Source organism: Exserohilum turcica, assembly GCF_000359705.1.
Source record: "Exserohilum turcica Et28A unplaced genomic scaffold SETTUscaffold_10, whole genome shotgun sequence".
NCBI classification, from domain to species: Eukaryota; Fungi; Ascomycota; class Dothideomycetes; order Pleosporales; family Pleosporaceae; genus Exserohilum; species Exserohilum turcicum.
In genome coordinates, this window is record NW_007359915.1 from 702,622 (window position 1) to 716,408 (window position 13,787).

General features: G+C 53.3%; 7 protein-coding genes across 7 annotated transcripts; 4 read left to right on the forward strand and 3 right to left on the reverse strand.

Annotated features, from left to right (window-relative positions):
• Nucleotides 1-49: 49 nt before the first annotated feature.
• On the forward strand, nt 50-2,175 carry SETTUDRAFT_166678 (uncharacterized protein). The gene is made up of 8 exons (XM_008023336.1): nt 50-265; nt 325-409; nt 463-482; nt 536-571; nt 619-780; nt 833-1,149; nt 1,197-1,471; nt 1,519-2,175. Exons 1-8 carry the CDS (start codon nt 167-169, stop codon nt 2,055-2,057), a joined length of 1,533 nt encoding a protein of 510 aa, XP_008021527.1. The 5' UTR covers nt 50-166; the 3' UTR covers nt 2,058-2,175.
• A 733-nt stretch (nt 2,176-2,908) lies between these two features.
• On the forward strand, nt 2,909-3,998 carry SETTUDRAFT_24911 (uncharacterized protein; the record flags this gene model as incomplete). Its single annotated transcript, XM_008023024.1, has 4 exons — nt 2,909-2,967; nt 3,470-3,715; nt 3,786-3,915; nt 3,981-3,998. The coding sequence occupies 4 exons, from the start codon at nt 2,909-2,911 to the stop codon at nt 3,996-3,998; spliced, it is 453 nt and encodes a 150-aa protein (XP_008021215.1).
• Nucleotides 3,999-4,219: 221 nt separating this feature from the next.
• SETTUDRAFT_24912 (uncharacterized protein) lies at nt 4,220-4,885 on the reverse strand (the record flags this gene model as incomplete). The annotated part of the gene is made up of 2 exons (XM_008023025.1): nt 4,220-4,806; nt 4,852-4,885. 2 exons carry the CDS (start codon nt 4,883-4,885, stop codon nt 4,220-4,222), a joined length of 621 nt encoding a protein of 206 aa, XP_008021216.1.
• Nucleotides 4,886-4,923: 38 nt separating this feature from the next.
• On the forward strand, nt 4,924-8,690 carry SETTUDRAFT_144852 (uncharacterized protein). Its single transcript, XM_008023337.1, has 2 exons — nt 4,924-5,326; nt 5,379-8,690. Exons 1-2 carry the CDS (start codon nt 4,978-4,980, stop codon nt 8,516-8,518), a joined length of 3,489 nt encoding a protein of 1,162 aa, XP_008021528.1. The 5' UTR covers nt 4,924-4,977; the 3' UTR covers nt 8,519-8,690.
• A 286-nt stretch (nt 8,691-8,976) lies between these two features.
• Nucleotides 8,977-10,130, reverse strand: SETTUDRAFT_166681 (uncharacterized protein). The gene has a single exon (XM_008023338.1). It carries the CDS (start codon nt 10,043-10,045, stop codon nt 9,062-9,064), a length of 984 nt encoding a protein of 327 aa, XP_008021529.1. The 5' UTR covers nt 10,046-10,130; the 3' UTR covers nt 8,977-9,061.
• Nucleotides 10,131-11,366: 1,236 nt separating this feature from the next.
• Nucleotides 11,367-12,520, forward strand: SETTUDRAFT_166682 (uncharacterized protein). The gene is made up of 3 exons (XM_008023339.1): nt 11,367-11,757; nt 11,811-12,197; nt 12,248-12,520. The coding sequence occupies exons 1-3, from the start codon at nt 11,406-11,408 to the stop codon at nt 12,454-12,456; spliced, it is 948 nt and encodes a 315-aa protein (XP_008021530.1). The 5' UTR covers nt 11,367-11,405; the 3' UTR covers nt 12,457-12,520.
• A 129-nt stretch (nt 12,521-12,649) lies between these two features.
• Nucleotides 12,650-13,502, reverse strand: SETTUDRAFT_144861 (uncharacterized protein; the record flags this gene model as incomplete). The annotated part of the gene is made up of 2 exons (XM_008023340.1): nt 12,650-13,309; nt 13,371-13,502. 2 exons carry the CDS (start codon nt 13,500-13,502, stop codon nt 12,650-12,652), a joined length of 792 nt encoding a protein of 263 aa, XP_008021531.1.
• Nucleotides 13,503-13,787: the final 285 nt, after the last annotated feature.

A 13,787-nucleotide genomic window follows, 5' to 3' on the forward strand; every position in this document is an offset into this window, starting at 1 on the left:
GTCGCATAACGCTAGAGCTTGCTGGTCAGAGCTTCCAACCCACTTCGACGGCTTGACCTACATACAACATCGTCACCCAACGAGCCCGAGGCAACAGACCGACCGCGGCCCCTCGAAATAGTCCCGAGCGATACTACATCCCCACGAACCGCTCACTACCGCCACGATGCCTGAAGTAGTGGATCCCCGCATGATTTCGGTGACGCCCAGGATACGATACAACACCATCGGCGGCGTGAACGGTCCTCTGGTCATTCTCGACAACGTATGTGGCTTGCGCATAGTACCGACGCATGACAAGGAGCTTATACGTGTGTTGGACAGGTCAAATTCCCGCGATACAATGAGATTGTGTCCTTGACTCTGCCTGATGGCACCGAGCGCTCTGGCCAAGTCCTCGAGGCTCGAGGTAAGCTGCCCACACTCTTGACTTTGTCGAGAAGATATTGACACAAGCTACAGGCAACCGCGCCGTCGTTCAGGTATAGCCCTTCGTACAGAAGCTTTGCGACAGCCTTTTCTGACTGCGACACAGGTCTTCGAGGGTACATCCGGTATCGATGTGAAGAAGGTGCTTATGCCCCAAACCATGGCGAGAATGTTATCTGACTATCGCAGACCAAAGTCGAATTCACTGGTCACAGCTTGAAGCTCGGTGTGTCCGAGGATATGCTGGGTCGTATCTTCGATGGTTCAGGAAAGCCCATCGACAAGGGTCCCAAGGTGCTTGCTGAGGACTACCTCGACATCAACGGTAGTCCCATCAACCCTTATTCTCGAGTACGCACCTAGCGAGTCTTGTCTGCCGGGCTATGCGACTAACCTTAGCTAGGTCTACCCCGAAGAAATGATCTCTACTGGTATCTCTGCCATTGACACGATGAACTCGATCGCTCGTGGTCAGAAGATTCCCATCTTCTCCTCCTCCGGTCTTCCCCACAACGAAATCGCCGCGCAGATCTGTAGACAAGCTGGTCTGGTTGGCAAGCCTACCAAGGGCGTACACGACGACCATGACGACAACTTCTCCATTGTCTTCGGTGCCATGGGTGTCAACTTGGAGACCAGTCGATTCTTCACTCGCGACTTCGAGGAGAACGGCAGTATGGAGCGTGTCACATTGTTCCTCAACTTGGCAAACGACCCTACGTAAGTGATCGACCATGATACTGCTTGCGCCAACTAACCCGGTCTAGGATCGAACGTATCATCACTCCTCGTCTCGCTCTCACGACCGCCGAATACTACGCCTACCAGCTCGAGAAGCACGTTCTGGTCATTCTTACTGACCTGTCGTCTTACTGCGATGCGCTACGTGAGGTCTCTGCTGCCCGAGAGGAGGTTCCTGGACGTCGTGGTTACCCTGGTTACATGTACACGGATTTGTCCACCATTTACGAGCGTGCGGGACGTGTCGAAGGCCGTAACGGATCTATCACACAGATTCCCATCTTGACTATGCCCAACGACGGTATGTGATGTGAATCCTTGGGCAATTTTACATACTGACAATGACAGACATCACACACCCCATTCCCGACTTGACTGGTTACATTACCGAGGGTCAGATCTTTATTGATCGTCAACTCGACAACAAGGGTATCTATCCTCCCATCAACGTCCTCCCATCGCTTTCCCGTCTCATGAAGTCTGCCATTGGCGAGGGTCGCACACGAAAAGACCACGGTGATGTGTCCAACCAGCTGTACGCAAAGTATGCCATTGGTCGTGATGCCGCAGCCATGAAGGCAGTCGTCGGAGAGGAAGCACTGTCTTCGGAAGACAAGCTGTCTCTCGAGTTCCTTGAGAAGTTTGAGCGCTCTTTCATTGCTCAGGGTGCTTACGAGTCTCGCTCCATCCACGAGTCCCTTGACCTGGCATGGTCGCTGCTCCGTATTTACCCCAAGGAGCTTCTCAACCGTATTCCATCCAAGGTTCTTGACCAATACTACCAGAGGAGTCGGGGGGGTGCCGACGGTGACAAGAAGAAGAGCAACAAGGACACCAAGGACAACTCTACTGAGGGACAGCAGGGCGAGAACTTAATCGATGTGTAAACGAGTAGTGTTGCATGTATTTGAATCGAGGATAAAGGTGTCTGTGGCCTTGTTCGCTAAGCGTCCAAGAGGTTTTGAGATACTGCATTAAGTACAAATGAATTTGCTGAAATTGCGCCCACCTTCGTGCTTCGTCTTGAAATCAAGTATCTGGTCTCAATGATGTTCTTAGAGGGAATACTTTGTGCTCTCTCTAAATGGCTTCATTTTATCATTCCATGCAGCGAAGCGCACTGCACCTGATATCAAGAACGAAGAAGCTCATCTAAATGTCTCGTCACTACAAACAGGGCATGAAAATTTGCACTTTCACTGTCTAGTGACTTGACGCTAGAAGACTACTTGATCCTCGCCGTACATTTTTCCAGTCGCTCACGGATATGCTGACCTGGCTTCAGTGGGACATTGAGATGATTTATGATGGCGTCCAGTGGCCTATAAGCATACACTAGCCGCTGGAATCATCGCTTCAGAGCTGCAAACCGTAATGAAGGCCTCAAGGCCTTCGCCCACTGATCAGTGGAAGGCTGTTGTTGATAAAGCCGCATGTTCGTCTCCTTCACCTAGAGCCCGCATCTGCAGGCATGATCACCCCGTGACACGCGCTCCTCATCGATCACCGCGAACGTCCGTTTGCTTCGTTTCACGCTAGTAGCCATGATAACAGTGTAGAACTCGTGATAAATATAATGTCTTGATCAAGTCTACCACGAACCTTACCACCAATTGTCAACCGCAACAAGATAGCTTCGCGCTACGAAACGTTTCCTTGCTGCTTCTGCTGAAGACTACTACTGACTAGGTGTCACTTCTGCTGCTGCTGCTACTGCTGCCACTACCACCACCACATGATGCCCTCAGATATCTGGGTGTCGTGGCTTGGAGAGTTCCAAGCAAAATGGAGAGAACGGTAAGTGGTTTTTCAGCGGCCACCACCGCATTGTTTTGAGCGACCCATTTTGGGTTTTTCAGTTGCTTTTGCACTGAGGTGTGGGATGAGGGAACCATGGCGACAACTACATGGTGGGCGATTGGGTGGTGGCATGCCACAGGGCGCTGGAAGAGATGGACAACATGCCACTGAGTGGTGGGATACATACATCCATCAGTCGGTGGATACTACGAGTAAGTTTTCCTCGAGTCCGAACACAAGGCGTCACTGGCAAGTCGACTGACCTGGTTGCTAGGTTGCACTCAGTCTCAGCCTCGACTGGCAGCCTCGACTTCGAATACACGAATACGACGTCCCGTGTACCTTCGACTTGAGCAGCAATCGAGTACACCAGCCAGGATCAATTCACCGAGACGTCTGCGCAATTACGATAACAGAGCCTGAATGCCATGGGAAGTAGAATTGGCTTTGCATGGGTTGCTACTTGAGATTTTGAAGAATACAAGCTAATTTGAATAAGGGGAGAGAAATGCTACGGCATCCATTTTTCTCGTCACATATCCCGAGAGGAATGTGACAAGATCCACAAGGTGCTCTGTGAGCGCCGAGACGACGCCTCAGTGATCGACCAGTTCGCATTCGGACTGAGCGATCCGACTCACTTTCCGGAGAACGTGATAGGCACCCTCGTATATGTCAGCAAGGGCTGGCATGCCGAGGAGCAGCAACCCCATTTCACAGTGGAGCTGCACTACGTCTACGAGTGGTAAGTTGTCCTTGAAGCGCATCCATGCATGTGTGGACTTTGATGATAAACTGGGCTAACTAGTCAATAGGGCCTGGAATTCTCATGTGGCCACTTGCCACGTCTACGAAGACTTTTCAGAGTCTGTAGAGTGGAAAGCAGATGCGAGACATCTGCGGCAGTACAAGCAGTGGCGTGCGACGCGCTATGGGGTGTGGGACGTAAGTGCTAACTGACGACTGAGAGAAGAAGAATTAGCAAAATGGCTGACTTCTGCACAGAAAAGGCAACCATTCCCCAGTAACATACCTGAGCCGCCTGGCACATCTCTCTCCACAGATCAGATGCCAGAACCATCTCAGCCTCCGGTGCGTTGTTTCTCCTCTTCTTACAAGGGGCTTCATTGGCCTTGAGTTCATTCTCTTGCACGCAATCCATCGACTACGGGTGCCTCGAGTCAAGCTCTTTTACCACATTCATCTTCATTTACATGCGCTAATAATTCTTTACAGCGCTCTCATGCACCTACGCCGGCGACGACGACGACGATGAGGACAACGGTGCCGCCCCGTGCACCTTCTCCTCCTCCTCCTCTGTCCGTTCCAGCCTTCGGGCACCTCGTACCCCTCCCTCGCCCTTCATGACATTCTCAGTTTGTGTATAGAATCCTCCGAAAAGTCTCCACATTCTCTGTCGCAAGCCTTCAAACGGTTGCTCGCCTGGCCTTGGGTTCATCGGGTCCTTTCTGAAGTCGTGGAACAAGACACCGTAGACTACAATGAAACTGATCAAACTCCATTGCACTATCTTTGTCCATTTGTTCCACTCAGGGCGTATAGACTTGAGCTTGATGCGTCGCTTGAATTTGCGCTCGAACCGGAATTGCTGCTTTTCTGTCAAAGCGCGGAGGTTCGGCGGCCACTTCTTCTTGACGCGGTACTTGTTGCGCGCAAAGTCAAAGGGTGGGAGTGTATTCTGCTGGCGACCGAGGATGCGATTCAAGATGCGCAGCATGTTCGCTGGCCTTGTCGATGCGACGACAGCGGGAGGACTGCTTGTGTGTTTGATTGGTGTGCGATGCAGATTTTGGGATGTGCCCTGAGTGACGTTCTCTACCGTAGTCAGCACGGTCCGACTCGGCCCCACAAAAACCGTACTCTTGGCATCCCGCACTCGGATTTCCCTTCGCATGACTCCATCGTAACCTGACTTGGCCACGCCACCCCAACAACTTTTTCTTTTCACTTCTTACGTTCTCTAACTCGCCTTCTGGAAAACTGGTCATGGCCGAGACCACAAAATCCAGCGATGCGCCCAAAAGCGCCGTTGCCGCAACGCTCGAGCAACTCAAGCCCCAGGAGGCTGAGTCAAAGACGCTCAAGATTGAGAATACCGATAAGCGCGACACTTTGATTGCAGAAGAGAAGAAGTACCAGAAGTCATGGGAGGAGCAGGGCGTTTTCAACCCGGATGCCCCCTCACTGGACGAGGAGCCGTTCGACACCACCACCCCGGACCAGCTTCATGAGAAGTTCCCCAAGTGGCTCGGCTGCTTCGCATACCCGTACATGAATGGTACCCTCCATGCTGGTCATGGCTTTACCGCAAGTAAAGTCGAGTTCACAGCCGGCTGTAGGTGCTACTAAATATATCACGTGCAACACGTTCCCTGACGCTTTGACAGTCCAGAGGATGCTTGGCAAACGAGTTCTGTTCCCACTGGGATGGCATGTCACTGGTATGCCAATCAAGGCATGTGCAGACAAGCTTGTCCGAGAGGTCGAGATGTTCGGAAAGAACTTCGAGCGCTGCCCCGTCGAGGACGTCATTGAGACAGCCGTACCAGAGCCTCCAGCCCCCACACAGGCTGAGACCAAGACCGACATCACCAAGTTCAAAGCTCAGAAAGGCAAAGCGGCCGCTAAGACAGTCAAAACTAAGTACCAATTTCAGATCATGCTCGCTCAGGGCATACCCCTCGAAGAGATTCACAAGTTCTCGGACCCTTACCACTGGATTGAGTTCTTCCCTCCGCTCGCGAAGAAGGACCTCACTGCATTCGGTGCCAGGATAGACTGGAGGCGTCAGTTTGTCACAACCGACGCAAACCCTTACTACGACAGCTTCGTTGCCTGGCAAATGCGACGACTGAAGGCAATGGGCAAGATCATTTTCGCTAAGCGTTACACTGTCTACAGTCCAAAGGATGGCCAAGCCTGCATGGACCACGACAGGCAATCTGGAGAAGGCGTGACAGTGCAGGAGTACACTGCCCTGAAAATGAAAGTGGTCAAGTGGGCCGATTCGGCCAAAGCACACATCAGCGGTGTACCTGAAGGCGCTTCTTGCTACTTTGTGCCCGCTACCCTCCGTCCCGAGACCATGTACGGCCAGACTTCGTGCTTCGTAGGACCCTCAATCAACTACTCTTTGGTCAAGGTCAATGACAACGAGTACTTTATCTTGAGCGAGAGGGCCGCCAGGAATATGGCGTACCAAGGCACCACTGCTAAGTGGGGCGAGTATTCGATCATCGCAACATTCCCCGGTAAGGATGTCGTCGGCACAACCGTCAATGCACCTCTTTCCGTTCACAAGGAGGTCTACATCCTTCCAATGGAGACTGTCAAAGACACCAAGGGTACAGCCGTTGTTACCTGCGTCCCATCGGACTCGCCAGATGATTACATCACGTCATTTGACTTGGCCAAGAAGGCAGATTATTACGGTATCCAGAAGGAATGGGTCAAGTTCGACAACCTCCTTGGTATAATTGAAACCCCATCCTACGGAAACCTCACTGCACAGAAGCTGGTCGAAGAGATGAAGATTCAGTCGCCCAAGGACTCTGCGAAGCTTGCTGAGGCAAAAGAGAAGGCCTACAAGGAAGGCTTCTACAAGGGCAAAATGGTGTACGGCGACTTCAGCGGCAAGCCAGTGGAAGAGGCTAAGCCATTGGTTCGTAAGCAGCTTATCGACATGGGTGTCGCTTTCCCTTACGCCGAACCTGATGGCAAGGTCATCAGCCGCAGTGGTGATGACTGTGTTGCAGCTTTGCTTGACCAGTGGTACATGAACTACGGCACAGCAGCTAACGGCGGAGATGGCGAGTGGGCCGAGAAGGTTCGATCTCATATCGAGGGTGAACTCAACCTGTATTACCCCGAGGCGAAGAACCAGTTCTTGCGAGTTGTCGACTGGCTTGGCATCTGGGCATGCGCTCGATCGTACGGACTGGGAACTAAGGTCCCTTGGGACCCGAGTGTGATGGTCGAGAGTTTGTCTGACAGTACCATCTACCAAGCTTATTACTCGTTCGCGCATCTCCTGCACAAGGACATGTTCGGTAAAGAGCCCGGTCCTCTCGGTGTCAAGCCCGACCAAATCACCGACGAAGCCTGGGACTACGTGTTTGGCCTCCGTGAGCGAAGCGATGTTCCACAGACCACCGTTCCCAAGCAAGCTCTTGAGACCATGCGACGCCATTTCGACTACTGGTACCCGCTCGACCAACGCTCATCGGGCAAGGATCTCATTCAAAACCATCTGACTATGAACCTCTACGTGCACACAGCAATTTTCCCCAAGGAGAACTGGCCACGCAGCTTCCGCGTCAACGGCCACTTGCTGCTTAACGGAGACAAGATGAGCAAGTCTACTGGTAACTTCCTGACCATTGCCGGCGCAGTACAGAAGTTTGGTGCTGATGCCACGCGTCTTGCTCTTGCCGATGCGGGTGATGAGATCTCAGACGCCAACTTCGAGGAGACTGTCGCCAACAGCAACATTCTGAAGCTATTTGAGCTCCGCAAGTGGTGCGAGGACTTGGTCAACGAGGCTATCTACGTTCCTGATGCGACTGCTTACCTGGAGAAGAGGTCGAACGAACGTGTGAAGAACGCAGATGTGATCCAGCGACAGAGTGGTAGCGAGCGCCTGCTATTCGACAAGATGTTCGACAACGAGATGAACGTCCTTGTCCACGAAGCCTTTGCGCACTACTCCAACACATCCTACAAGTTGGCCCTCAAGTCAGCATTCTATGACTTCACCAGTGCGCGCGACTTCTACCGTGAAGCTACCAAGGCGGCAGGAATTGGTATGCACCAAGACCTGGTCAAGAAGTTCATTGAGCTACAGGCCCTTCTCATCACGCCCATCGCACCGCACTGGGCAGAATACATCTGGCTTGAGGTGCTCAAGAACAAGGAGACCATCCAGAACGCTCTCTGGCCAAAGGTCCCCGAGTCTGACGCATCCCTCACAGCAGCCCGCGAATTTGTTCGCACCACACAGACCAACATCACATCAGCAGAAGGCAATGCCATCAAGAAGCTTTCAAAGGGCAAGGCGGCGACTTTTGACCCCAAGAAGGAGAAGAAGATTACCATCTTCTCTGCTCAAGAGTGGCCTGCTTGGCAAAAGAAGTACATTGACATGCTCCGCGACGCCGAGACTATCGACATCAAGGCCATCAGCAAGTCCATCGACAAGTCCGAGTCCAAGAAAGCCATGCCTTTTATCAACGGCCTCAAGCGCCGCCTTGACAATGGCGAGCCCAAGGAGGTGGTCTTGAACCGTGAGCTTGCCTTTGATGAGCTGTCAACCCTGCGCGTCATGGTTCCGGGCTTGAAGCAGACTGTGCAGAAGTGCGTTGATGTAGAGATCATCACCGTGTCGGAAGGCGGAAAGGAGGGTACTGTGATCAAGGAAGACGGCAGCAAGGGAGAGACTCGATCGGAGCTGCCGCCTCAGGCTGCGTCTGCGGAGCCTGGCTCCCCCAGCTTCGCTTTCGAGAACGTTGAGAATGTTGCCGTTCGTTAGGGAGTGCGAGGTTGGTGAGATGGGATGGATTCATGCGACACGACATATCATGGCAGGATGGGATGGATGCAACAAGACATGTTTAAGACGACCTTGGTGGGCAATGTATTCACATGACTGACCAAAGTAGAAAGCCCATTACATAGACTCGACGATTACTGCACACACACACACAAAAATCCAAAGAGTACATGTCCACATGGAATTGAATTTCGGCCTTAGTTTTTTGTTCGTGTCATATCTGTTTGTACATGTCTTCTGTCAAGACGGCCAAATGGCTGATTTTGACATTACGAGAGAAAGGAAAACTGTTGTACTCGCTCCAACGCATAGAAAGAAAGAAAGAAAGAAAGAAAGAAATGGATTGCATGCGCGGGCCTTTGATGGCACTCCGCGCCGTCTCTCTATGTCTCGTGCATTACCGCGAGAATGAAAAGCGAAAGAAAAGTAACAACAAAGGAAATTCGTCACGGGAAGGAAAGCGGGTGTAGCCGGGCACAGCCGCACGCGCACCCACGTTCATTACAATGTCTCTCTTTTTTTTTACCACTTGATCTTCTTGTCCTTGCCGATGAACTCGTCGATGATGTCGAGGTAGTAGTCCTTTAGGTCCTCGACCTTGGGGACCTCGTCGCTCTTGCTGTAGAGGTCGTACGGGTTGAAAGCCTTGACGGCGTCGAGCATGCGGTGGTCCTTTTCGTTCATCATCCACTTGTAGGCGCCCTGGGAGTGCCAGGGGTAGAAGGAGTGGTAGCGGATCATGGCGAGGCCCTCGTCGGGGAGGGTCGACTGGTCCTTCATGATGTGGTAGAGGTATTCGTCGTGGCCCCACGACAGCATGACGTTGTCCATGCCGCAGCCGGGCGTGTAGATGCCGTGCTCGGTGCTGTAGATGGCGTCGTTGTAGTCTGGGTTGTTCTTGAATGTGTCGGGGTAGATGATGCGGTCTGAGAAGGCGCAGCCTACGGGGAACGTGTCGCCCACTACGTCCCACTGGCCCTGGGCCTCGTAGAAGAAGAGCAGCTTGCCGAGGTCGTGGATCAGACCCACGAGCTGGAACCAGCGCGGCTTGCCGTCGCGGCGGATGGCCTCGGCCGACTGGAGAAGGTGCTCGATCTGCGAGAGCGAGGTGTCGGGGTCCGACTCGTCAATCAGTGTGTTGAGTTTCTCCATGGCTTCCCAGACGGTCATCTCGGCACGCGTCTTGCTGTGGAACGAGTTGCGGGCCTTGAGGTTGTAGGCCACCGTCTGCTTCTCGTGCTGCTCGCGGTAGAAGTTCTTGACGCGGTCACAGGCCTCCTCGTACTGACGGAACTGTGTCTTGTCCTTGTCGGCGTCGAATTGTGACTGCTCGTAGATGTCCTTTTCCTCCTCTGTCGCAGTGCTGCTGTTCTTTGCCTTGAGCGCGGCCTTGAGGACGTTTACGTCATCAATGGCGTCGGACGTCGCCTCAAGGGCAAGGCCATCGCGGTGGTTGTTGAAGTCCTCAGCCACATTGGGCGTCTCGAAGATTGCGCCTGGTGCCATTGTGAAGGATGTATGTGTGTAGAAGCAACGGGGTATCTCAGAACAAAACCAAAAAGCAGAAAGATGGCTTTGGGGCAGAAACGGGATCTCCAGGTGCGTAGTGCAAAGGTGGGAGAGGGTTGGTGAGCTGTTGGTGGAAAAGCAACGAGGATACACAAGTACTTATTCTCTGGTACCCCCTCGGCACGACGGAACGACGTGGTTCCATAATTAGCAAGAAGCTGGATTACTACCGAGATAGACCCAGAGGAACGCTCGGGGAGACAGAGTTCTCGTGTGCTCCGTCACCCAGGTCCACCCGTGAGTTGAGGAGCGTCCGCAAAAAAGGCCTGGATGGGGTCAAGAGCGATGCATGAGGGAATTCTCGCCGTGCGGCCGACATGGAGTGGAGCTGTCAGAATAAGATCTAAGGGTCCTGGTGGGTCTTGCGGGGATGGTGGATGGATGGTGGTTGGATGTCGTGGATGCATGTGCCACAGTTGGGCGGGAATGTCGTGGTAGTGTGTCATGGCGCAGCCCATGGGGAAGAGGTGCAAGAGGGCCCGCTGGCCACTGCAGACGGCAATTCTCGCCGCGCCTGGACCAGCGGCGCGCTTGTCTGTTTCCGGGCCCCGCATTTGCTTGGAAGAAAACGAGGGCTGATCAGGCGGAAGGGCTGCATGATGACGCCCCGAGCTTCTGCCCCTCCACGCACGTGACCGTCGGCGTGACCTGGCCCGACAGCACCCCCACGACCCGCCTGGCCAAGTCTTCGCACGAGGCTGGAACGCAGGCAGGCCGTGCCAGATGCTTCTGCTCCGCCGCCGGGCCGAAGCTATGCCGGCGGAGTATCTACGAGTACGTATCCATGGCGGGGCAGCATCGGACGTCGGAACGAATTATAGAGTCAATCACAATCGACGTCTGGCCTTTGGCAGCACCGTAAACCTAGATGGCTCGTTTCAGTCTCTGTTTTGCACACAAACAATCGTCTTCTTCACGAGATGAGTTGCCGGTAACGCCGGCTTGCTCTCTACTTACCAGAATCCACTAGCCAACTGCCGAGGCATACCAGTCTGCGAAAATATAGAAAGCTTGGAAACTAGGGAGATAGACGGCGGTATTCATAAGCTTTATATAAACGTTTAGAAGACTATAGCAGAGCGATCATCTATTGCAATATAAAACTCCGTCGCCTAAAGCTCTGGTAGCAGCTAGTGCTATCTCCAGGCCAATGGCTGCCCGAGGTTATTCCCTGTTGGAGTGTCATGCCGAAACTTAGCAACCCCACCAGGACTGCTACATATACCCCATGAATCCTGCTCTTGGAAAACTCATGCTTAAGAGCACACCAAACAGCATTCTCAATCCCCAGCCCGAAATGAACACCGCAATCCCTCTCAACACCGGCGCCACCATCCCCGCCCTTGGCCTGGGAACATGGCAGTCGAAGCCTGGCGAGGTCAAGAACGCCGTCATCCACGCCATTGAGAGCGGCTACAGGCACATTGACTGCGCCTTCTGCTACCAGAACGAGAACGAGGTTGGCGACGCGCTCCAGCATGTCATTTCACGGGGTATTGTGAAGCGAGAGGATCTCTTCATTACCAGCAAGTTGTGGTGCACATTCCACACGCGTGTCGAGGAGGGTCTGCAGAAGAGCCTGGACCTGCTGAAGACACCCTACGTCGACCTGTACCTGGTCCACTGGCCAGTGCCCATGAACCCCAATGGTACGCTCCAAACACCTTGGAGCAATACAGTAAGCTAACACATACAACCACAGGCAACCACCCCCTGTTCCCCATGCTCGAAGACGGCTCCCGCGACCTCGACAAGTCAATCACCCACCAGGACACATGGAAAAACATGGAGAAGCTGATCCAGTCGCACCCTGAAAAGGTCAAGGCCATTGGTGTCGCAAACTACTCTGTCAAGTACTTGGAGAAGCTACTCGCCAAAGCGACCATTGTCCCCGCGGTCAACCAGATCGAGAACCACCCACTGTGCCCCCAGCAAGAAGTCGTCGACTTTTGCAAGGAAAAGGGCATCCACATCACAGCATACAGCCCGCTCGGTAGCACTGGCTCGCCGCTGTTCCAGGACGAGGGTGTCAATGAAGTCGCAAAGAAGCACAACGTCGGACCAGCTGTCGTGCTCCTGAGCTACCACCGTGCGTGTGCTGGAACGGATTTCGCAGTTTTCAATGCTAATTCCCCGCAGTCGCCCGTAACTCTTCCGTCCTCGCAAAGTCGGTCACCCCCTCGCGTATCGATGACAACAAGAACCTCATCTCGCTCGGTGCCGACGACATGGAGAAGCTCGAGAGCATCCACAAGACCAATGGTATCAAGCGTTATGTCTACCCGCCATTTGGTGTCAACATTGGCTTCCCGGACAAGACTGACGGTGTGGACCTCAGCGGTCCTTGACTATTGGAAAAGGGCAAGTTGTAGGGATTTGTTTTGCATAGACTCAAGAGCTATAGATGCTGTGATACGTTATGATTATGATACCACAAAAGTCTTTGATATGAGTTGCACTGTGCCATGAACGTGAAGTGTGTTGACATGTTGAGATTATTATGCTGAGATTTTGCGTGTTTTACAAGTTACATGTGGCTCTCTACCTCCCCATCCATCCTCCGTCAACAGTAAGTATCTCGCCACTGACATAGGCACTCGCAGCACTGGCCAAGAACACGACAGCGCCCTTGAAATCATCTGGGCTTCCCCACCTACCCGCAGGAATTCTGCTCAAGATACTCTCGGCCCTCTTCTCATCCTTGATCAACGCCTCATTCATATCCGTCGCAATGTACCCGGGCGCAATAGCATTTACGCTGATGCCCTTGCTCGCCCATTCGTTCGAAAGTGCTTTGGTAAGCTGGCCGACTGCGCCCTTGGACGCCGCATACGCGGGAACCGTGATACCGCCTTGGAACGTCAAGAGCGACGCTATGTTGATGATGGTACCGCGGCGGCCCAGCGGCAAGTCGGCGGGTTGCGCGAGCATGTGCGCACCGATGCCGCGACATAGCTGGAAGACGCTCGTCAGGTTGACCTGCAATACCTCTTCCCAATCTTCGTCTGGGAATTCGTGCGCGGGGTGGCGTCTTTGGATGCCGGCGCAGTTAACCAGAATATGGATTCTACGGCCGTCCTCGGTGAGTTTGCGAGCCAGTTCCGCCACAGACGACTTGGAACTGAAGTTTGCAGTGCAGATGGAAGCATTGCCGCCGCATTCTTCAATCATGGCCTTAGTTTTTTGATCGGACTCATCGCGCTGGGCTTGCGTGTTAGCATTGATCGAGGTTGAAGGGTGCCGGTATGGAGAGAGGGCCTACTTGTGCAAGAATGATTTCTGCTCCTGCTTCTGCGAGGGCAACGGCCATTGCTTGGCCAATCCCGCGGGTGCCGCCTGTTACGAGGGCAATTTGGCCCTTGAGGGAGAATAGCTCTGTGACGGGCGGTGCCATGGTATCTACTGTTCGTGTCGTGCTTGTGGTTCGGAAAGTGTTGGCGAGGGTGCAGAACTCGAATCCACAATGGTGCGAAGAAAACTCGATAACCTCAGGACTAGGGAAAGCCCTCTTCACACCAAGACAAAGCGAAGTAAGAAAAGTAGGGTGTGTGGGAGAAAACCACGGCGCTCAAACGCTGCCTCATGTCTGGCAGCTCGGAACAGCTTCGGAAACACGACCCCACCTTACTTACTTTGCAAGGTGCTGTAGCGTCGGCATCTGCGGTCCCGCCATTTCAAA

Excerpts from the sequence above, each read along its gene's own strand:
- SETTUDRAFT_166682 (XM_008023339.1), top strand. The coding sequence starts at position 11,406 with ATGAACACCGCAATCCCTCTCAACACCGGCGCCACCATCCCCGCCCTT. Across the intron at positions 11,758-11,810 it reads AGTGCCCATGAACCCCAATG|GCAACCACCCCCTGTTCCCC; the intron begins GTACGCTCCAAA and ends ATACAACCACAG. Across the intron at positions 12,198-12,247 it reads CGTGCTCCTGAGCTACCACC|TCGCCCGTAACTCTTCCGTC; the intron begins GTGCGTGTGCTG and ends AATTCCCCGCAG.
- SETTUDRAFT_144852 (XM_008023337.1), top strand. The coding sequence starts at position 4,978 with ATGGCCGAGACCACAAAATCCAGCGATGCGCCCAAAAGCGCCGTTGCC. Across the intron at positions 5,327-5,378 it reads AGTCGAGTTCACAGCCGGCT|TCCAGAGGATGCTTGGCAAA; the intron begins GTAGGTGCTACT and ends ACGCTTTGACAG.
- SETTUDRAFT_166681 (XM_008023338.1), bottom strand. The coding sequence starts at position 10,045 with ATGGCACCAGGCGCAATCTTCGAGACGCCCAATGTGGCTGAGGACTTC.
- SETTUDRAFT_166678 (XM_008023336.1), top strand. The coding sequence starts at position 167 with ATGCCTGAAGTAGTGGATCCCCGCATGATTTCGGTGACGCCCAGGATA. Across the intron at positions 1,150-1,196 it reads AACTTGGCAAACGACCCTAC|GATCGAACGTATCATCACTC; the intron begins GTAAGTGATCGA and ends AACCCGGTCTAG. Across the intron at positions 1,472-1,518 it reads CTTGACTATGCCCAACGACG|ACATCACACACCCCATTCCC; the intron begins GTATGTGATGTG and ends TGACAATGACAG.